Consider the following 22160-nt stretch of genomic DNA (forward strand, 5'->3'; position numbering starts at 1 on the left):
ATCATTCGCAGCATTTCACCGGCGTTTTGATTTGGATGTTGTTGGATAGGAGACCTGCTCGCCCTCTCGACAGGATGTACATGTACTTTTAGATCTATATTTTGTATTCTCCTGGCCCTCTTGTGCAAAATACCATGAATTCGTTTAACCTGGTTGCAAGCGCTAGACAATAGATGAAGCTCTTATTAAACTGTATGTCCGGCTCCTCTGACACCGCCCGCGTAACAGAGCACAATACACGGCCAGCTCTTATGGAACCCTCGAAATCGATGCATAGTCTCCGCAACTCTGTATCGCAAGTCCAGTAATTGAAACTGATGGATATCAGACAGAATGCCTGATATCCCCAGAAAGCCACAGGGCTTTGTACTGCCTTGCACTGTCTAGTGAGAGCGTTGGAGAAAAGAAGAAAAGAAGCGCGCGGCGAAGAGATTTTGTACTGCCCACACTAACCCCCTTTGGGACGGGGGATCCACTCCGCGGGCATCGAGACGGTGTTTCGACTCTCCTTCCCAAAGACCACAGACCCTCCCCCAGATCTAAACATCATCGCAAATTGCTACGCCTGTGAACAATGCCGCAGTAGAGTGCTGCGGCTTTGTGATCTTCCCGACCCTGACCCCTTTCCTACCTAATTCCCATTGCCGCTCCGAAATTACCACGTTGCGAACTGGATCCTGAACCACGAGTCCCCCCCATTGACACCATGGCATCAGCGCTGTTCTTCCTGGACCTGAAGGGCAAGGTGAGTTCAACAGAATCTATAAGAGAGTTCCATACTTTCCGTCTCATTCTCCGGATGGCCGACCAATGCGCAATGCCCGAGATCTGACTTGTTCTAAATAGACCCTTCTGGCCCGCAACTATCGCGGGGACATCCCTATGTCCGCTGTCGAGAAATTCCCCATCCTGCTCAGCGATGCTGAAGAAGAGAGCTCGGCCGTAGCTCCGTGCTTCTCGCACGAGGGCGTTAACGTATGTTTTCCCGGCCTCGAAACCCCTTCGCGTGCTCACAAATGCCTCCCCTCCTACTCCTTTACTCCTTTTGTGCGGACTTTCCACGAACAACCTACTGACGGATAACGCGACCTATTTTAGTATCTCTACATCCGCCACAGTAACTTATACATCCTCGCCTTGACAAAAAGCAATTCAAATGCCACCGAGATCCTTCTTTTCCTCCACAAGCTTGTGGAGGTGTTCACAGAATATTTCAAGGTTCTGGAGGAGGAGAGTATTCGGGATAACTTTGTTGTCATTTACGAATTACTGGATGAGATGATGGACTTTGGATATCCCCAGACCACTGAGAGCAAGATCTTGCAAGAGTAAGCCCTAGCCTCAAGCCCGGAAGTTGTCTCCCACCAGCCGGGGAACAGACTGCTGACATGCGGTTCCCAACAGATACATCACCCAAGAATCACACAAACTGGAAGTCCAAGCACAGCCACGGCCGCCAATTGCCGTAACAAATGCTGTGTCCTGGCGTAGCGAAGGTATTCGCTATCGCAAAAACGAGGTGTTCCTGGATGTGGTCGAGTCGCTCAACCTGCTGGTCTCGGCGAGCGGAAATGTCCTGCGATCCGAAATTCTAGGTGCTGTTAAGATGAAGTGTTACTTGAGTGGAATGCCTGAACTGCGGTTGGGTTTGAATGATAAGGCGATGTTCGAGTCCACGGGCCGAGCTACGCGAGGAAAGGCTGTCGAGATGGAGGATGTGAAGTTCCACCAGTGCGTGCGACTTTCGCGCTTCGAGAATGACCGAACGATCAGCTTCATCCCGCCTGATGGTGAATTCGAGCTTATGAGCTACCGGCTGAACACGCAGGTGAAGCCGTTGATCTGGGTGGAGTGTTTAGTGGAGTCGCACTCCGGATCGCGGATTGAGTACATGCTCAAGGTCAGTCTTGCACGCCTGAGGCTTGGGAAAGAAAAGATAGAACAACTAACCGAGTTATACACTACAGGCTAGGGCACAATTCAAGCGCCGCAGCACAGCCAACAACGTCGAGATCCTCGTCCCCGTCCCTGAGGACGCGGACTCGCCTCGATTCCGCACGAATATCGGCACCGTGCACTATGCACCGGAGAAGTCCGCTATTATCTGGAAGATCAAGCAGTTTGGTGGTGGCAAAGAGTTCCTCATGCGGGCGGAGCTTGGTCTGCCATCCGTGAAGGGCGATGACGAGCGCGGCGGTGGTATGACCGGTGGCTTCGGCGGAAGCATGGGCGGTGCCGGCGCACTGGGCAAGGCCAAGCGGCCCATCAACGTCAAGTTCGAGATCCCCTACTTCACCACCAGTGGTATCCAAGTGCGATACTTGAAGATCACCGAGCCGAAGGTAAGCGCTTCCCCTCCCCGTCTTCGTCTGTTCTACGAAGTCTCCGGTCTCTTTTGTCAGATCGGTCTAACTAAATCGACTCAAATAGCTCCAATATCCTTCTCTCCCCTGGGTGCGCTATATCACACAATCAGGCGATATCGCTGTACGCATGCCCGAGATACAATAAGCACAAGAACTTCGACCCTCCCGCTTGCTTCAGCATGAGTGATTTGTACAGCCACGCCCCTGTTTATTTTAACGCTATCTTTCCCCCCCTTTTTCCACTATGCTTCCACTATGCCTCTTGCATTTACTCAAGTTGAGGCCGGCCGGTCCGATAGATAATCCAAACCCGACATTTCTTTCTTCTCCTCTAGCTTTTTGGGACAGGGCGGACATCTCGAATAGCTTAGGGGGTTCGCAAAAATAAACCTATAGATCGGTAATGGACATCTCGTGGTTCTGATTTATAGCTGGGACTATGGTAGATAGCAGGAAATACATGGCGTAAGGACATCCAACCTCTCACCACAATTGTTCGGGAGAATGAGGGAGAAAGAAAAAGAAAAGGACAAAGAGAGGGTATCCCAATCCTCAAACCCAATAATCAGACAAGAAAATCGAACTTCAACTTGAATAAATGCATCATCATACCGCAACGCCATGTCATATCAGCGCCCGTCAACTTTTAGATAAACCCCATATGGCAGCTGTACATACGCCCGAATATCGCTTCAACGCAATGTCGGACCGAAAGAGAAGAAGGGGTTTGGAAACCCGAAGAAGCGCGCACAAGAGGATCCCGCCAATGCAAATCAGCCCTAGTTAGTTGCTGAGAAAAGTCCTCGAGAGATCAGAAATTGTTTATCATGAGCCGTTACTGGTATCAAGCAGCCACCGCACCGTCTTCTTGGTTATCTTGCGGCGGGAGCGGAAAGCCATCAGTGCGGCCTGCCGCAGCGGATTTGGAGAAGCCCTCTCTCGCGAGCATGGTATTCAGCACGGCGCAGTTATACGCCGCTTCGCCGGGCGGCACGACGACAAAGATATACGTGTTATCGGTGAACCTGCCAAGGAAGATATTGAACTGGGGGGTCTTGGTATGCATGACGACGAAGCCGGCCGAGGCAGGCGTGGTCAAGGTATTGCGCGCGGCGCAGTGCTTAAACGCCTTCATGATATTCGACAAGCGCTCATGGCGGTCGTAGATGGGGTTGAGCTCGCCGACCTCAGACGTCACCGAGGTCACGGTTAAGAACGTCGAGCGCTCGAACAGGATGACCTCCTCTGCATCGATCTTCTTGGCGAAGGCGGAGAGGAAGCGCTCGATGACGGTCAAATTTGGGATAAGCTTGTGCACGATGCCGGCCCAGGCTTTGTACAGCGACTGGTCCCAGATGCTGCTGCCGAAGGTGTCGACACGGAAGTGCTCGGAGCGGCTGCGGATTAGGGCAGAGCGTTCTTCGTAGATGCGCTGGCGGTGCTCGGCCTGGATGAGGTCCATTTTGTGGACGAGGCAGAAGACATAGGCGTTCGGGCTGTTCTCGCGCAGCGCTTCGATGATCGCGTTGTACGTATCTAGATCCCGGTCGACTTCACGGGATTCAATGTCGAAGACGTAGATCATGACTGCCACGTCGGAGAAGATGTTGCCGCGTTGCGAGGCAAGATAGGTTTCCATGAAGGCATCTTGGCTATAAGCACAGACTGATGTTAAAGAGTGATTCCTCTTCAATATGGGAAATTTCCAAGCTGACTTACCCCCCGCAGTCCCAAAGGTTCAGTGTGAGGTTGCCCATGAACTTGACATGGCTATGTTCAACGTCAATTGTAGCGCCCAGGCGTCGCACATCTTTGGCCACATAGTTGCTGAAAATGATGGAGCGCATGGAGGACTTCCCCGAGCCACTTTTACCCATCAAAAGGACCTTCCTCTTCTTCTTTCGGGCGTCCATGCTGTATGCTGAGTCCGGGTGCCCCGCAGAGCGGGATGCGGTATAAAACGGGGTTTCCGAAGCACCCTTCCGATCTGTGCAGAATTCAAAAGCCGAAGAAGCTGCAGAGGGCACCGACGAGTGCAGGGCCAGACAGGTATGCTTATCAGGGTGTATGGAAGGAATTGGAGATAAGAAGAGGCAGCTTTGCTCAAAGATGCGGAGAGGCGGATCAACTCGTTTCCGAGTCACGTGAACGGGTCTTCGGGGCTTGCTGGGTTACACTTCCCACGTCAGGGATGTCTGGGTCCAATATGGCGCCAACTGATTGAAACCGTAGGTCATAGGGAGTCTTTCTAGTCGAGGGTAGTTTCTTGAAATTGGTTACACTGCCAATTACCGCGGCTAAGCGTGCAATGGCGGTTGCTTAACTTACCAACGGAGCTGACGGAATGACGACATCGCCAGATTGACGTCCAAGTGGAGCATATCAGGAACAATAAAACAGACGGGACTCCTACATGCGATCAAGGTAGTACTTCTCAGTTTCTTTTCTTCAAGAATCCAAAGTAAACGCAGTTAAAACTAGGTATAACGGTAATCACGAATATTCCACCAAAGACCTGATACACAGCCCCTGTCAAATGCGTATATCATAAGTATAGATAAGACGACATATCGGTAAGGATGATTAAAAACACAAGCGAATGTCGCGAAGAAAAGTATTCAGAAATGAAGAGGTGCACAACAGCACCCTATGCAAGGGGTCTCCAGACCAGTCATGACCGTTCAAAACCTAATATTGTATCGAAGAGCAAAAGGCCGGCGGGGGAATCAACAAAGATCATCATCAGTAGTTCATAAGAGCCCGCGCCACTGTGTTTCCTGACAGAGGTCGAAGATACGCAGGACTGGCGCAGATCAGTATCCCATTATCTATTAAGCTCATGCATTCGAGAGGAAGGGGGGGGGCACTAGAAGACTGTGCCATCGGAGCGGATCATAATTGGCGGTTCTTTGGTGTTGGGCCTTGAGACCTCGGCGATTTCTCGGCCACCCTGCAAAACATGTTGGACAATGAAACTCGTTGACATACAGGAGAAGGGGGGGGGGAAGGAACGTACCTTCCAAGTACCAGCTTCCAGCATCTGGGCAAGTGATAATGGTTCCTCGGTTCCCGATAGGCCCAGCTGGTTATTCACCTCATCCAGAAGCTCGTCCAAGAAGCCGACAGTAACAGCCCGCCACTCCACGATCACGTCGTCATCCGTTGAGAAAAGCGGCACGACTTCCACATTCGGCTGCCCTTTGATCTGCGCATTCTCTCGGTAGGCATTGATACCACGCTCGAGGTCATGCGGCTTCAGAGTCAAGAGCCCCATATCGATTAAGAGGCCGCCGTTGCGGTACTCCGGAAGACCGGTCAATAAGTCGGTCCCGGCGAAATGGATATGCATGAGTCTCAGACATGGGTACCATCAATGAGTAGCACAGCCATTGGGTCAACTTGTGGAAAGGCATGATGGACTCCCAGGGCGCGGCCGGTGGAGACGGCGGTAGAACGGAGCACACCCATGCGTCTCCGATGGCGACGTTGTCGATTTGAGTTCGCGAGGGAGGCCAGATGGAGGCGAGCCCGTCCATTAAGACCGACCAGAGCGTTGTGACCGGAACTATAGGGACGGAAGAAGCTAGTGTAGAAGGGTGGCCTAGAAGGTAGTCTTGCAGGTGACAGAATCCCGTTAGCGACCCGACAATCAGAAAATGTCCTCTTACAGGTCCAAATTGCAAAGCTGCTTACCGAGCATATTTCCAGGACGAGCATCGACACCGAACAGTTCCTGGTTATTCAGAGCTTCCGAAAGGCGCACCAGCAGTCCCGCGCGACCTTCGATCCCGGCCAATTGGTTCTGCTCCGAATGTTGCATGCCTCTGGCCAGTTTCTCCACTGTGATATTCTTCAAGGCTGCGCCATCCACTTGACAGGGCTCGGTAGGGTCGCTGCTAAACAAACCGGACTTGAACATCTCCAGACTGGCCACGGCGAGGCCCTCACTGCGCGAGTAGACCTTGCCGGACTCCTTGGAGCGATAAGACCATTTATTGCCGGAACCAGCGTCCAATAGCACGGAAACCACAAAAAGATCGATTAGGCGGCGAGTGCGCTCCTGCGCGTCGATGGAGGTTGGCCAGGATTGCAAGAGCTGGTTGATTCGAGGGCCGCCCCCCACGTCGAAGTGCTGCCAGCGGCCGTGGGGGGGAATGTCTTGATAGTCTGGTGCATAGTCTCGCTTGACGTATGTCAGTTTTCCTTGTTCTTTTCTTCTTTCTTTCTTTTCTTTTCTTTTCTTTTTTTTTTTTGGTTCCCTTGGGTGGTTTATGGCTTATGCAGAAAAGCGATGTTTACCTTAATGATAGATACAATATACGAGGCTGTTGCCTTGAACTTGGACATGTCCACGTCGAAATGCTGCAGACGATTACCCTTGGCCCTGGTCATAACCAAATTGGCTCGCTGGCGAACTGCATGGATGCTTCGGAGGTACGCCGCGGGGTCTAAAGCTGGATCGGGGGGACTGGCGATAGGCATTTCGGGGATCGAGGCGGGATGGTTGCCACCTTTGTAACCGGGTGACTTGAGGGAGGTTTTGGAGGTGCGAGCGCTATTGACCGAGACGACGGACTCATCGCCATCCTTATCGCTCTGCACAGAGTGTCGCGAATCTTTACGCTTGAAGAGGCCCATGATTGCAACTCCCCGGAGGTTAGGAGAAGAGGAGGATTCGGCGCTCGGGTTGCATTAGCTTTGGGGACGGTGTTTGGGCGATTTGAGTTTGGTGACCACGTTGGAAAAGGTCAAAGTGAGCGAGGTCCTTTTTTTTTCTCCCTTCTTCCGATTTCCGAATTATAGGTTGCTCGATTTTACAGGGCCCTAACTCTCTAGAGCTGACAAAGGATCTAAAAGTCCTAAATGGACCGTGGCGGGTCAATAATCCAAACTAATGGGCAATTTCCGCGGTATACAGGCAAATCTAGGTCGTATAAGCCCCTTGCAGGCTTCAAAGTGGGGGGACAAGGCGGCCGAAGCCGAGGAAGGAAGGATGACGTGTGAACTAAATTGATTCGTGGGGAATTCAAGGCGAGCAGTGGGCGAAGAGAAAAAAAAAATAACCAAAAAGGATTAAAGAGGGAAATCAAAGGACAGGGGGGAGGAGAACAAGTCTACGAAGACTAAAAGAGGTGGACAGAGGGCGAATTAGGAATCAAGAGAGCTAAACAGAAGCTTCTCCGCACCCCTGGGCCGGCTCCTCCGAAACTTTTCCATGATTGCGATTGGGAGCTTTAGTACAAGAGGATTGTGTCATGTTCCTACGGCTGAAAAAAGCTTTCCAATCGTTTCTCAAGGGCGCTCTGTTCTTCAAAAAACAAACATCGCGTTCCGTAGTTCATCTCTTCCCAAAATAGGGGAAGCGCCTCTCTTGGACTAAAAATTAGCTGCCGGAGCACTTTCCATGCACGGGCTGTCGTGCGGTCCGCTCGCCGCGTAAATCAAAAACGTGGAAGGGCCCATTCGCGTTCTAAGCGACTTCTATTCGGAACTCGGGGATCCTGGTGACTCGCGGTGTTTCATTGCAGCGGTTATATAGGCCTGAAGGGAAGTGGTCCCAATGTAATACGCAGTACACAGAAGGTTGCCTTCAACTTGACACTAGCCCCCTCAATAGAAGAGAAAGCTGGATAGGCAATCTCGCTTTCCGCTTTTCAAGCGGATATTCCTGTCAATCCCGACTGGGTCTAGCGCCTCAGAATCGTGCATTTGGCGTGGGCGTTCGCGATGTGGGCTGACGTCGAGGGTATGCTCCTGGCATCCTGGCATCCTGGCATCCCGGCATCCCGGCTGGAGCCCTGGGAAAAGACGAGGCGTCATATTCCTGCGGTCTAGATGGTGCGCGCAACAAAGGTCATTCAGGTCATGTAACTGGAAGTCCGTGAAATGGGGCGCACCACAGGCCAATCACTGACGCATCCGAGTTGCCCTGGCTTGCCCTCGTCCTACCCTTGTGCCCCCGGGGCTGCAACCCACTTGACCCAAGCACGGGCTTCTGTTCTTAGTTTCAGGTAAAAGGCCCTGAACTAGCCGCCGGGCTCATGTGCCTCCGACCTATCATTTCCACGCGAACTCGAGGCTTCCAAAATGACATTCGGTTCAGGGGCAGCTCCACCCGAGCTTGAGAGCGGAGAACTGAGTTTTCTCGTCTGCCGCTCGAAAAAGCATGAAATCCCAACCCCCCATTTGTCTATTGAATATTCCCCTGGGCGAAGAGGGGGCAGCGGCATGCACGCCGTCCGGGAGGCCTGAACCCGCCATTCAGGGGTAATTCGCCCAGATATTCCCTGCTGAGGTTGCAACATGGAGGCCATCTCGTACTCATGGCATACGACGTGTGGATGGGTGTGTGGGTCGTGCATAGGACTTGGTCCGTGGGCTTCGAGAGGAATTAGGACCTGATTGTTTATGACAGCCACAAGCGAAACTAGTCTTGAGCTTCCCAAGCCAATCGCAGAGAAGTAGCATTTAGCACCGGGAGAGCCGACGGCGCTCCCGTCGCTGTGTATACCTGGAAGTTGTAAGCCCGCTTTGCATCCTGGGTTGGACGCCAGTTTCGAAAGCAGCCAGGCGGCACACGGTCGCCATATTTTCGTGACCAGGCATTCAACAAGAAAAAGATAAGACGCCCGCTAGCTTGTTTTCGTCGCTCCGGAATCTGGGCGGATGGCCGACCGACGTATTTCTCATGTTGATCGTCTGTACGGAGTAGTTTCTGCACGCTACGGTAATTAGAGCAGGCGGGGTTCGGCCATAATCAAGTCTCCTTGATGTTGGAGGGGGCCATTTTCTCCCCTCCATGGACAGAACCTGATCATGGCCAATAGTTCACCGAGTGAACCGTGCTAGTTTTCTGCATGTGTTCTAGCCGGATCCTTCGCCGATCTTGGATTCCATGGGTATGTGCTCGTCCCTGAAACATTAGGCTAATCTCTGTTCTGCCGACGCTTTTTTTCCACCCCAGAGACAGGATTTGATGTCCGTGAAGTGGCGGTCCTTTTTTTTTTTTTGCTTGGATTTCATATCTTAATGGATCCGTCAAGCGCTATTACTGCAACTGCCGCCTCGCTTGGCTGCTCCGGCTTTGAGACACTGAGGCCTTGAGTGGAACTTAGCTTGCCGATAGGCCAAAATAAAGCAAACCCAAGATTGAGTCAACCGCGCAAGGCTCCAAACTTGAAATCTGCCGTATCCCAACACGGCATTTACGGGGCAAGGATATGTTGACCTCATGTAATTGGCCTCGGGGTGCAATCACTTCAGCCATTCTTCTACGCGTGGCCCACAGGGTCCTACCAGTAGTACTTTCAGAAGATGTTCCTGGTACTAGTAATTGATTTCATCTTCTCCTTTCGAAATCCTACTAGTGGGCACTAGTACAGCAAGCGCTTCTCTCTGTCCTTCGCGGATGCAGCACCCATAATTCCATATCATCAACACAAGGAGGCTAGGTTCAAACAAAAAGGCACACAGTGACCGGAATCCATGGGTATGACACAGTGTCTCCTACCAGTAGTACTAGTAGATAGATTGCACGCTAGAGTCATCTATGGCTCTTGACGCGTTCTAGGAGAAAGGATGGAACTGGAGGCCAAACGTTTCTGATAGGTAGCTGCACAGTTCGAGAAGCCATTCACGTAAGTATCAAGATCCCCAAACACAGACTCTCCGTGCCATTCAGATTACTCAACACGCGGTACTCTGTACAGCCTCCATCAATAGCTTAGGCAGCTCCCGTCGCTCAGCTGGTCTCATTGCTTGCCAGAACCATCGCGACCTTGGCGATATCGGCCGGTTTGCCTGGTCCATTAAGGAGATGTTTCCTCACCAGGTCTGCAACTGAAGTTCCCCTTTCTGTCATTTCCCTGTAGAAGGCTGTTTGGGTATCTGGGAATGTTTCCCACGGAAGGGTGCGGCGTTGATAGGGCCCGTGATTTGCTCCGGCTCTATTCAAGCAGCTTTGTCTGTGACTATAGTAAACTACGTTTCAGCCAGATGTCTATGAGGTTTTGCTTGCTATATACTAAGGTGGATATATGACACTACTCGGCGATTTTCAGATTAGTACTCGATCAGTCAGTGTGATCTTCCGGGTGCACTGGTATATTTTGAAGAGCAGATCTCACGGATCCACAAATGCACTTGAGAGTGGGAAAGGCAAAATATAGGCTCCAAATATGGAGAGTCGGAAGCATCCGTGCTGCCTTTATTCGTCAGTAGTTCATCCGACTATGTTCAGGGCCACGATGCATGTCTATCGTGCAGTAGGTCTGCTTATTGGGAAGGACTGTTCTTATTTTGTGCTGCATCTCCTTGAGTAAATCGGAGGTAGGTAATAAGCTGCTATGCGAAAGGAAGTACAGATCTCTATTAAGAACGAGACAGAGCAAGAGGCTTTATTTTTGAGCTGGAGGTATTCATCGATGTCTCTCATCCGGACGAGCCTAGTCCAATTGGGAATGCATCCAGGGAGAAGCTCACTTCATCACCCCACAGAGGTAAAACCCCAATCAGCCCCCCCGCTCAGGAATTCCCATATATGATGAATATTGTGGCCCCTCTCAGCAGGAGGGTCACATTGCGTTGTGCTATATCTGCATCTGAGAACTTTATTGTTTATCTTGGGATCACACGAGTCTCTAATCTCGAGTTCGAACACAGGAGAAATCAATGACGGAGTAGCAGCTAAGTATCTTGTGGGGACATCGCATCTTCCTTTTGATAGTAACCAAATATGCTCAATTATAGCTCTATCTATAGCTATTCCCGAAAGTTCCAAGCCCTATTCTTAAAGAGGCACAACCGAAACAGCCTCCGCCCATGGTGAGCATAAGTCGTACCACGTCTCATTCCCCTTTGGGAAAAGGTGGTGCAACAAGGCTCATCTGTCCAACCTGCCATCGCTATTCTGGTCATGGCCTACGGAGACATCTCACATACGACATCAAGAAGTCACCCCACTAGAAGACGACGATTACGTAGTCCTTTGGACTCCAGGAGGTCGGTCCTTATCGTAAACAGTTGAAGTTCAATTTCGTTCAATTAATGTCACAAAAATACAGCTATTGATGGAAAGATGGGCAACACGGAAGGCTTTCTTCGCCAACCCGCCCGATGCAGCGGAGGAAAGCTACTTCTCCTTTCTCTCCGAGATGTCAACGTAGACATGTCCCAGAGGGCCAGCCTCTGGGCTCCATCCCCCATACTCGATTCTATACTTGTCACTACTGTCCAACAACTCGACCAAATTGGGATATTCCCCGCCACGATTCTCCCAATGAATCTCACAAATCTTATTATTGTCATGAAAAAGATCCAGGCGACCCTCGCTGCCACGGCGGCTACGAGCCGTGATCTCACCGACGCCATAGGACGGGATGGTCATCTCATCGACCTCGTCTTCACTCAGAGATCGACGGCGGTTGGTAGGGTGTTCAAACTCGCCGCTGCGGGATATTAGTAGAAGGATGACGAGCATGGGGGCCCGACGGCATACCCTTCGATGACGGTGTTCTGGATCAGGACCTGGCCATCCTTCAGATGGTCACGAATGTGGAAGGAAACCCATTGGGAGTTGTATTTGTCCAGCAGTTCTTGCGCATCCATGATGGCGGGAGATGATATTGTGCTTAGTATGGATGAGAAGGTTAAGAGCAAAGTAGCCTGGTCCCTCAGATTCAGGGAGACAAGGAAGGTTATATACTACGAGAAACCCCGCCCTGTCTGTAGAATGCGGGGGTTGTGCAGGGTGATGACTCGTATACATGGTCCGCGTGGCCATTTACCAAATGCTGTGGTCATAACGGAGACGATCGTTGTGCCGCCATTGGCCGCCAGCGTCCTGGACCACGGAACCATGCTCTTTTGGGCCTCTCAAAACTCACGACTGTCGTGAGATCGCTGCTAGTTGCATGCTTGCCAAATAAATAGGACACCACCCGCGTGACCCTTTTGCCCAGCGCCACCCAACTCACTCGAGAATGTAGATCGTACGATTGGTGGTACGACGAGGCCGCTCTCAAAGCCCATCCCACAACTCAGGGTCGTCATGCTGCCCCTTTCCAATTCGGAATCCTGGTTGGATGCCGTGGATTTGGCATTTGCAACGGAATTCGCACCCAACCAAAGCGTACGACAAAGTACATCTTCGCGCAAGGAGGTCTTCTACGCTTCTGCTGATGACGTGCCCTCTGGACTAAAAGTGGGCACTACCCCGGATTTCCTTTTGTTCAGCTCTCACATGACCTACAGGGCGGTCTGGAATTGGCCAATGAACGCAGGGGCCTAAGCGGACCCTTATCGCCCGCCATGAATTTCGCGGGACGACGCGACGTCAACCGCGCGACTCGACGATCCCCTGAACTCCGTAACTCGCATCCAAAAGCATCACCCGCACCACCCTCCTCTATCCACAATGTCTGCCTTCCGGTCCCTGTACTCCTCCCTGCGCCTGGCGCCCACCGCCAACACCGCCGCTCGTGGCTTCAGCACCTCCGCCTCCCGCAATGCCGCTCGTATGATCCTCACCGGCCGCCTCGGTGCTGAGCCAGAGCTGCATGCCACCTCCACCGGCCAAGAAATCATCCGCTACACCATCGGCACCACGACCGGCCGTGGCGAGAACAAGTCCACTAGCTGGTTCAAAGTGGCCAGCTTCGCGGATGGCAGTCAGCGGGACTTCCTGCTCAGCCTCCCCAAGGGGTAAATATCACCGAGACATCACTGGTGGCTCAGAACAATGTTGAATGAAGTTGATGCTAATGGACTTTCAATTGTAGCACCCTCGTCTACGTGGAGGGCGATGCTAGCATGCGTACCTGGGAGAACGCCGAAGGCCAGAAGCAATCCACCCTCAACCTTGTCCAGCGTACGCTATCATCTTGTATCATTTGACCATTCCGTTATCCTGACTAATTTTTTTCCTTTTTCTCTCCCATAGGCAACCTGGAAATTCTCAGCCGGCCCCAGAACTCCAACGCCGAGCAGCAGTAGATCATTCCGGCTGGAGGAAACAGCTAATTAGCTCCGGCTTGGAAAGCCTCTGGTGGGTTTTGATTTGCTCTGGTGTTCACCTGGTACGTGATGGGATATAGACGGTTTAGGTGTCGGTTCTGTGCTTGTCATCGCTGTTCGGCGCTGACGGGCTGTGTTGGATATGTGATTTAATGTACTTGTATACCCGAATACACCCCATTCTACTGGAAACGAAGAAACTCGTTGGCTAGCACTTCTACGAGTGTTGAGTCTTACAGGAGAGACACTACGAAAATACTGTTTTATTACCATGACCGGACACGGCTATGTCAGTTACATAACTTCCGCGGACTCATGCGAGACATCGTCGCAGATGACTATTCAGTAGTTGCAGTTTGCATCTCACACTGCTGGCTGATGACCTGCCGCACATGAATAGACGAATCCTTCATCGCCACAACCCTAGGGGAGTCAAGCGCGCTGCCATCCTGAGAACGACGGCTGCTGTCCGCCCATGCACTTGTCGCAACCGTCTGAACCGGGACGGTCAAGTTTCGAATCAAGAATCCCCGTTCAGGACGCACAACCTTAGGACGACGAAACAGAACCCTTAGCCATGCAAACTTTGATTCTTTCGCGGCCGAAGCACCAGGAGCAGTGCCCTTCTCGAGATCCGCGTCTGAGCACATACGCCACTTGAAAATCTGCCTCACCCGGTCCCGCGTACTGCCAACCAGGGTCGTGCCACCCGCGGTGGTGGGAGCACTATGAGAGGCCTGGGAGTCCAGGGGGTGAACCAAAGTGGGGAAACAGTATCCCAAGCCCAATCGCCTGAGACCCGCGCGATAAAAGTTCACAGCGTCGCGGCCGAAGCCACAGAAAGCGAAGATGATGAATCCCATGGCAACTGGTGTCCAGCGATCAAAGAAGACTGAGCCGCGGGTCTTTACCCGAGGGATGCTCTTCCAGTTGAGCTCGTCTCCGCCGTGCCATGAATAAGGATGCCAGGGCAGAGAGAGCTTGATATCCATGTAAAAGACATAAATTTGCAACGGGGTGATCGCGACGAGCATGGTAAAAGCGGCCAAGAACAGACGCAAGAATCGCGATTTACTCATTGACGAATTGGCCGAGTGGAGGATGAGCTCGAAGTCGTGCCTGTACTTGCGGATACGAGCAATAACCAGGCCTGTATCAGAGTAAATTAGCAAAACCGTATCTCGGAAAGACGAGTCGTGCAGACTGACAGCAATAATAAGCAGCGATGAAGCAGACCATGGGGGGCCAGATCCATTCGAGCACCAGACTAATCCAACTTTCATCAAAATTGTTGACACATCCGGAGATTGCGAACAGCATGTATCGGTCCTTCTGCCAGAAGATGTGGGCGACCATCGCGAGCACCGGGACGATTGCGCAGAAGAGGACTTCTGTGAATCGGTTTCGCCATCGCTGTGCTCGGCTCGGGACCAGGAACGCGTTGCTTGTGTCGAGCACATTGGCGAGGCTGCGGAAGATACACAGAAGTGCCCCGGGCACAGCAACGTACCCAGCCGCCATGATCTTGACTTCAATATCACAGAGGCCAGTGCCATCCCACCATGAATTGACATCATCGGACGGCCACAAGAAAGCATTGAGGATATTGAACCAGTTCAAGATCAGACACCAGAAAATCAGCACTGCTGCTGGAAAGTTGCGATTCTTTGCATTCAATATCAAAGGCGGGATGGCGAGGATAGAAGACATAATAGAGAGCAAGGGAAGTATCACTGCTAGAGGGTAGACCTTTGTATCGCTCCCACCCAGCGGGCCTTCGGATGACACTGTCATGTTCGTCCATGACAGTGCTTGAGTTGTCGGGGGGTCCATGTTACGTTGGAGGCTTTGTGTCGGCATCTGGAAGTTCATCCCGAGAGAAAGAAAGAAACTAGTATAGAAATCACGTAGGGCCCGGCAGAGACCTAATATAGGGAAGTCGAGGGCCCTTCGAAAGTGAATACATCTAGCCCCCCGAGGTTGGCATCTATAGGATCTAGCCGTCCAGAGTGAAGAGGATGAAAGTCAGGGATAGAACACATTCACCGAGCGCTGAGGCAAACACGGTCTTCCAAGCCACTTCAGAATGAGATCTCGAGAGGCAAAGGATGACTTCAGCCGATTGAGACCTACTTGGGGCATTATTCGTATCTGAACGGGCCGAATGAGGTAATACCGTCAGGTTTCACCCCGCCACTATTTGAAACTCGAATATCTCTATGAAGCTAGGTCTGACTTTGATGAAAATAGTTGCGACTGTCAATGAACAATTCAATAATATACCCATGTGTTAAAAGGCGTGCCGTCTATGTTGACGGATTACGGTATGAAATCGTCGCCTTATGCTCAGAATGACAAGGGGCATAGGATTGGACGTTGAATCATCTCTAGACCGACTATATACCCTTCTCGTTTTGTCCTAATATTCCATTTTGTCCGTAGTGGGACGAAGAGGCGTTGGGTCCAGGCTTGGTGTACGACAGATCTACTAACGAAGCCCCTATAAAGAGTAAGCCATCTTACCAGGCTAAAAGGGCACGTTTTAGACCCTGCTTGCCCGAAGCACGATTGTGAAAGCCTTCAGTGAATACTATCTTCTCCCCTGATTATCATGTATTGTTTCTCGTTGTACCAATGCCCATATTATTCCAATCGGGCTTAAATACGCGAGTGTGGAGGCTCTGTCATCATATGAATACCATGAGTTTTAACCTACTCTTTCATACTTTTATGGGCCAGTGGAAATTACGAAAACACTGGCCAGGGCTAGAATAGCCAATCTGTCGTCACTACTTCTTATTCGTACATGACCTGTTCCATAACAATCTCGGGTATAGAGGTCTATCAAAACTGTGCCAAGTGAGCTTGCGTAGTGCATGAGCGATAGAACCTAGCCATTGAATGCTCATCTGAGTAGGCATCTTGGAAAATCCAGATTAGCCGATGTGAGTCCCAAGTCTCAAAAGCTGAGCCCTGGTGACTGAGGAAACGAAGACGAGTGCCGTTTTGGGGGCTCAATAGAACCCTATAGAGACCCCGATTGGGAAATAAACGGGGTCAGGGGGTGTTGGGAATATCAGAGCGATAAAACATGTTGGATCGTGGCTGAGGAGGTGATTTTGGTCTCCGGCGAATACATCCAGGTCTTTCGCACACCTCTAGAGAATTCCATCGATGAAGTTAAGCTTAAGAGTATAAGCTTGACATGGCTTGCCCGGTGACGTCGGCGGGCCCACAGCCTTGGGCGCTTCGAGTGAACAACCTCGGCTGCAGTGCGGCGATTGTGGCACGAACGCCTCCACTCACCAGCAGGAACTGGTTTCAGACATGCGTAGCTTCTGTCTTGCACCTCAAGTCAAACCTTTCCATCATGGCCGATCCTCCATCGCCATCTCGATCTCCGCTCCCGCCCCGCAATCCTGCTAGTGCGACCCTCCGGCGCCGTGGGTTTGTGTCGCGTGCTTCACTCGAGCCCGAGTTGCCCCAGCGTCGCAATTCGACGCTGTCAGATACCTTATCAGAGGCCCGTAACTCGATCCGCTCGTCCACCGATGACCTGTTCCTTCCAAAGGTCGCCAGGGGCAGTGAGCCGACAGATGACCCCGGGTCGCATTGGCACTCGGCGCCGCTGGTTCTGGCCCTCCTCCCGGCCATCGCAGGCGTCCTGTTCAAGAATGGAAGCGTGTTCGTCACCGACGTCACTTTGATAGTTCTTGCTGCCATCTTCCTCAATTGGTCTGTACGACTGCCATGGTAAGTTCAGTTCTTTCCTAATGATCAACACCAGGTTGCATCCTAACTCTCTCTCTCCAGGGACTGGTACCGCTCCGCTCAGGCCATCCAGCGGGAGCCATCCGTGTACGCAGCAGCCTCCACTGAGCCAGTCGAGTCCGAAGGAGAAGGTAACGACGAAACGGCGGGTCTAAGCGAAAGCACACAGAAGCCCTCCCTCCTGCAAGCATCCGTGGAAGCAAACGCCGTCAAAGAGCTCCAAGTCCACGAGCTAGCTGCCCTCGCCTCATGTTTCGTCTTCCCAGTAATTGGCACATGGCTTCTGCACGGCATCCGCTCCAGTCTCTCGCGCCCCTCCGAGGGTCTTGTCTCAAACTACAATTTGACCATCTTCCTCCTCGCTTCCGAGATCCGGCCCGTCGCCCATCTCCTCAAACTAGTGCAGGCGCGAACACTGCACCTCCAGCGCATCGTTTCTACCGCCGACGACTCCCACGTCGACCCGGACAAGGTGCAAGACCTAAGCAAACGCCTCGAGGAACTCGAAGCACACGTCGCAGAGACGGCAGCTGCGCGCCTCGCCAAAGGCGCGCCGCAATCACCCAACGAGCAACCGGATGCACCATCCCTCGTGGCCCAGGCTGTCCTCGAAGCCCGCCACGCGATCCAGCCGGACATCGAAGCACTTAACCGCGCGGTCCGCCGCTACGAGAAACGCACCGCCTTCATAGCCCTACAGTCTGACGAGCGATTCCAAAATCTGGCAACTCAATCGTCGACCGCCCTCTCCCTCGCAGCTGCTGCCCAGCGCTCTGTTGACTCCCGCCATGCGTCGTATGCATTCACCCTCGTAGACTGGGTCTGCGCCTGCATCGTCATTCCCACACAGCTAGCCTTCGCCATGCTGAATCTGCCCATCAAGGCTGTCAATCGCGGTGTCGCGTACGTGCAACAGATGCTGGGCATTTCCAGGGCTGTCAAGCCCCGGTACAAGGCTAAGGGCAAGGCAGTGGGGACACCAAAGATTCAATCAGAGTCGCCACCGCCGATGAAGACCAGGCTCCAGCCTCAGGGGGACATAGCACCCTTCACGTCGCAACATAAGCAGCCTGTGAGTAGGAGTCGGGGAGCTGCAGGTTAAGTTGACGGTTCTATGTCATTCATTCACATTTCTTTCTGTACATTCCGGGTTTCATTTTCTTTCGTTCGTGTTCTTTGCTTTTTGGCTACTTGGATATTTGCATCAGGATGGATCATGAAACACAGATCAGGGCTTGGGGCAGATTTGGGGTTATCATCATGATGGGTTGGGAATTGCACAGGTGGGATTGGGTGACGGACAAGGCAAGAGTTACGAGGTTCGGAATTTCGGTGTATAGATCCTTTGATCATTTTCATGTTTTGATCCATAGATTGGGCCAAGTTTCAGACTCGGAAGGACCAGTAAGCACACGAGCTGGACCTATTCGACCGGATGTCTCTTCTAGGACACTGCGCGGAGTTTGTCCAGATCATGGTGGGCCCCGACCACAACGTAAAAAGAGCAGCGTCTATTGAAGAACCCCGAAAGCACTTGCTGTAGCTATCATATCGGACCAAGCATTAATTGCGTATTCTAAATTTGAACTAAATACGTTGAACCACCAAAATCAAAGTCCAATACACCTCGTCAGCGCCCAGACGGAATCCTCTATATGCCGCCACGATGAAGTAGAGAATCACTCCAGCTCTAAGAAACACGTGATATACATTGTAATTCACCATTAAGTGCGACCGCCGGAGGGTCCTTGCTCATCCACACCAATCATTTTCAAGAATGGCTCAATAATGCACTTCTTGCGTTCATCTGACGCGCGGCGCTCCTTCTCTTTTGCCGGCGCGGGTGCAGAGGGTGAAATGAGGACCTTCGCAAAAATACTTGCGAAGTCCGACTCAACGGCTTGTCTGCGTGCAACGGCGGGCTGTTGCTCGGGGTTGGGATTGCTGGTAGCTACACTTGGGGATCGCTGTTTGCGACGGAAGCCGCCGCCAGATATGAATGCGGCAGCGGAGGCAGGAGGGGGGGATTTGACTCTGAGACGGAGGAGGGTTTCCTTCTTCAGGCTCTTTCGAATCGGAGGATTGTTTTTTGGGGTCCGAGGTCGAGGAGCGCGCAGGGCTTGGCGGTGCGACGGATGGTACAGGTGCCACCTCGTTAGCGATCCGGACGAGCATGAATGTTACAAACGTGAAGGAGACACTGTGCGCGGGGGAGTAGGCGAGGTGCTCCAGAACCCAGGCTTGGAGCTCGTCCCAGGACCGTGGTGGCGCTTTTGACTTTTCGCGGGCGATCAATTGCTTTTCCATTTCTTGCCATACTGGGGCAGTGACGATGCCATCACTGAGGGAGGTAAGGAACGTCAAGAGGGTTTCCGCGAGGATCTCGAGACGATGAAGAGGAGGGACTTCCGGGCCAAAGACAGATCCAATAGACTCGTTCGTATCGAGGGCTTCGCGAACAGCCACACAAAGAGGTGCGCGCGCTTGCTGCTCTTTCAGGGTCCATGTATCTGGCGCGAAGGGCCACGCAGTGCCCCCAGGGTCTCTGGTCCACGGCGCCTGCTCAGATTCGCCCCGTGTCATGTCCCACTCGGCTACTGCTCGTTCTGTGAGATCTGAGATTGCCTCGGTCAATCGAAAGAGTTCACGAGGAGCAGAGAGTCGGACATCATTCTCTTGTTTAAATGGCGACTTTCCATTCGTTGAGAGACTTCTAGCGCCAGCCTCGGGCATTCGAGTCAGCTCATCCACGCTGCAGCCGAAGCAAGTTGGAAGCCAATGGCCTGAGACGGAAATAAAATGGTCTCGCCCACTGTCTACATGAAGAACAAGAACTTCTTCAAGCTTGACTTTCTTGAGATTAAGCAAGCGAACATCTTCGATTTTGCGAACATGGGCAGTAACATCAACATTGGCTACCTCGCCTGGGTGTAATGTATGACTTGAACTAGCTCCAGGGTTAGCAGAAGTCTGCTCCTTTTCTTCTGAAGCTCGCTCGATATGGATCTCAAGCCAGGATGGGGTCTCCGAACTGCTCTCATCCCCATGACTGGGTTTCTCAGCAAAGGAGAAAGTGGCCGGAGCACCACTCGTGTTTGCTATCGTTAAGGAGCGGTGAATAGGAACGTCGAAGGGAACATCCCCGAAGTCCACGGCATTCGGGTCATCCGTCGATCTCTGGCCATCATGATGAGTGTCTACCACGACGGTCAAGCCAGGCCGAGATTCGTTTTCGGCTTTATCCAATTCCCGAGCCACCTCCTGGTGGACCTTGGCCTTAAGTTTAGGATGCACCGCATCATAATTCAATGTAAATATAGCCTCCAAGGGCTTGTGGTCTGAGGAAAGAATGCCTTGGTGTGAGACGTAATGCGCCAGATGGACGGCTTCTCCCGATGATGCATGGGATGCAACAGACGAGACATCGGACCGATCGTTATCTGAAACGGACTCTTCTACGTTGCCGCTATCATCTGCCCCATCCATATCAGGATCATAGTCGAAGAGCACATTATCGTCAGCGACAGCTTTATCAAGCCCCTGAGCTTCCATTTCTTTGTCTCGCTTTCGAGCCTCTTCGGCTTCTCGATCAAGCCGCTCATGCTTCAGCTTATTCTGACGGGTGCGGAAAAGGATCCGATCACACCAGCTGGGGCCACGCTGTTTCTCGCTTGTATCGAACATGGCTACGCTTCCGATATCGTATTTGTATGTGGGCAAGAACGTGATTTGACCCTCTTGCCATCCTACATGGAATGCTGTTCCCTTCTGCTGTTGAACGCGCAATTGGTCGTGAACAATCAAGGAGGATATAGTAGTCTGGAGGGAGGCAGGATCATTATGAGGATCAATTTCGTCGTCGGTCACGGGCTCCAGCCATCCATCTTCTTCGGAAACTGAAATTTCCGACAGTGATTGTTTCGGATGATCTTCCGGATCAACCTGAGAGTCAGCTGAACTGGTCTTTTTCTTGTTTTCTTGACGGGCATTATCGTATGCATTGTCGGTGTGTCGAGATAATACTTGTCGTACGTCGTCGCCCGGGATGTCGTCCAAGCGGTAGTTCAAGTCGCCAAACCAGAAAGTGAAATCTTCATCACCGATACGTTCAGAGACGTCTTCCTGAGTATCTTGGCCCTTTTCCACTGGTTCGAACTTTGCGCGTGCTATAATTTGCGAAGCATCCCAGTTCCGGCGTTCCAAACTGCCTTTATCGGATCCTGCTGCAAGGTGACTGTTGACGAACACGAGCTTGGTCGTTTCGCCGAGCACCAGCCGAGTAGCCACAGCACCTTTGTTTCCCATATACCCCATCAGCCCAGTCCCGACCGATGTGGTGCTGATAGACGACACACTGTCTAGAATTGCAGGCGAGGCGTAGATCAAAAGTAGAAGGCCGATCAACTGCCCCTCCGAGACCAGCTGATATCCAGAAGGAAGAGCCTTATGAACCGCTTCTTTCCACCTATTCGATGGTCCGGTATCAGTATACGGTCTCAGTGCCTCCGCAGGTGACGAGACATCTACAATCTCTTGCAGGCCGAGAACATAGAGATCGACCTCCTCGGGCCTCGTTTTGAACGACTTTTTCTTCGAGTCATCTTCCGTTCCACTCGAAGAAGGCTCGTCCGTAGTTTCTGTGTGCTCCAGCCACTCGCCCTTCACACCAGAAAACCTCTCACACACTCCCTGGCCTTCGATGAACCACTTCCCGATATCCTTCTCGGTGCCGGGAATGGCCGCTACGTTCCATGTCCCAATCTTCACTCGGATCGTTCTCCGGCGGGTGTATTCAGCCTTCCGGGCCTTGAGGGCACTCGACAAAGATGATAGATCCAATCCGGGGCCCTGAATGTCCTCCACATGGTCTTCTGTTTGCTTCGAGTTTGATGGCGGAGCCGACCCCGCATGTGGGTCCTTAGAGCTCATACTGGATGGAAGGAGTGGTGTTATCTCAGATCAAGGAATCGCTCGGGGCTCTTCGCATGACTTAAGGAGAGCTTTTTATTG

The 22160-nt window shown here is 52.1% G+C and overlaps 9 protein-coding genes across 9 annotated transcripts; 4 read left to right on the plus strand and 5 right to left on the minus strand.

Annotated features, from left to right (window-relative positions):
- Positions 1-706: 706 nt before the first annotated feature.
- Positions 707-2511, plus strand: N7468_007975 (AP-1 complex subunit mu; the record flags this gene model as incomplete). Its single annotated transcript, XM_058477271.1, has 6 exons — positions 707-745; positions 847-975; positions 1099-1328; positions 1405-1900; positions 1968-2342; positions 2431-2511. The coding sequence occupies 6 exons, from the start codon at positions 707-709 to the stop codon at positions 2509-2511; spliced, it is 1350 nt and encodes a 449-aa protein (XP_058327616.1).
- Positions 2512-3139: 628 nt separating this feature from the next.
- N7468_007976 (Rag GTPase GTR1) lies at positions 3140-4279 on the minus strand (the record flags this gene model as incomplete). Its single annotated transcript, XM_058477272.1, has 3 exons — positions 3140-3145; positions 3223-4018; positions 4086-4279. 3 exons carry the CDS (start codon positions 4277-4279, stop codon positions 3140-3142), a joined length of 996 nt encoding a protein of 331 aa, XP_058327617.1.
- Positions 4280-5232: 953 nt separating this feature from the next.
- Positions 5233-7004, minus strand: N7468_007977 (URC4/urg3 family protein; the record flags this gene model as incomplete). Its single annotated transcript, XM_058477273.1, has 5 exons — positions 5233-5316; positions 5383-5667; positions 5735-5979; positions 6060-6549; positions 6666-7004. The coding sequence occupies 5 exons, from the start codon at positions 7002-7004 to the stop codon at positions 5233-5235; spliced, it is 1443 nt and encodes a 480-aa protein (XP_058327618.1).
- Positions 7005-11496: 4492 nt separating this feature from the next.
- On the minus strand, positions 11497-11972 carry N7468_007978 (aegerolysin family protein; the record flags this gene model as incomplete). The annotated part of the gene is made up of 2 exons (XM_058477274.1): positions 11497-11812; positions 11863-11972. The coding sequence occupies 2 exons, from the start codon at positions 11970-11972 to the stop codon at positions 11497-11499; spliced, it is 426 nt and encodes a 141-aa protein (XP_058327619.1).
- A 442-nt stretch (positions 11973-12414) lies between these two features.
- On the plus strand, positions 12415-12654 carry N7468_007979 (uncharacterized protein; the record flags this gene model as incomplete). The annotated part of the gene is made up of 1 exon (XM_058477275.1): positions 12415-12654. The coding sequence occupies one exon, from the start codon at positions 12415-12417 to the stop codon at positions 12652-12654; it is 240 nt and encodes a 79-aa protein (XP_058327620.1).
- Positions 12655-12780: 126 nt separating this feature from the next.
- On the plus strand, positions 12781-13358 carry N7468_007980 (single-stranded DNA-binding protein; the record flags this gene model as incomplete). Its single annotated transcript, XM_058477276.1, has 3 exons — positions 12781-13067; positions 13145-13233; positions 13306-13358. The coding sequence occupies 3 exons, from the start codon at positions 12781-12783 to the stop codon at positions 13356-13358; spliced, it is 429 nt and encodes a 142-aa protein (XP_058327621.1).
- A 359-nt stretch (positions 13359-13717) lies between these two features.
- Positions 13718-15251, minus strand: N7468_007981 (pheromone receptor; the record flags this gene model as incomplete). Its single annotated transcript, XM_058477277.1, has 2 exons — positions 13718-14529; positions 14588-15251. The coding sequence occupies 2 exons, from the start codon at positions 15249-15251 to the stop codon at positions 13718-13720; spliced, it is 1476 nt and encodes a 491-aa protein (XP_058327622.1).
- A 1498-nt stretch (positions 15252-16749) lies between these two features.
- Positions 16750-18252, plus strand: N7468_007982 (uncharacterized protein; the record flags this gene model as incomplete). The annotated part of the gene is made up of 2 exons (XM_058477278.1): positions 16750-17132; positions 17193-18252. 2 exons carry the CDS (start codon positions 16750-16752, stop codon positions 18250-18252), a joined length of 1443 nt encoding a protein of 480 aa, XP_058327623.1.
- A 622-nt stretch (positions 18253-18874) lies between these two features.
- Positions 18875-22079, minus strand: N7468_007983 (phosphatase family protein; the record flags this gene model as incomplete). Its single annotated transcript, XM_058477279.1, has 2 exons — positions 18875-19101; positions 19184-22079. The coding sequence occupies 2 exons, from the start codon at positions 22077-22079 to the stop codon at positions 18875-18877; spliced, it is 3123 nt and encodes a 1040-aa protein (XP_058327624.1).
- Between the last annotated feature and the right edge of the window lie 81 nt (positions 22080-22160).

This window comes from Penicillium chermesinum, assembly GCF_028974085.1.
Source record: "Penicillium chermesinum strain IBT 19713 chromosome Unknown utg000006l:1.0-2335141.0:1.0-2336784.0, whole genome shotgun sequence".
In the NCBI taxonomy this organism is placed as follows: Eukaryota; Fungi; Ascomycota; class Eurotiomycetes; order Eurotiales; family Aspergillaceae; genus Penicillium; species Penicillium chermesinum.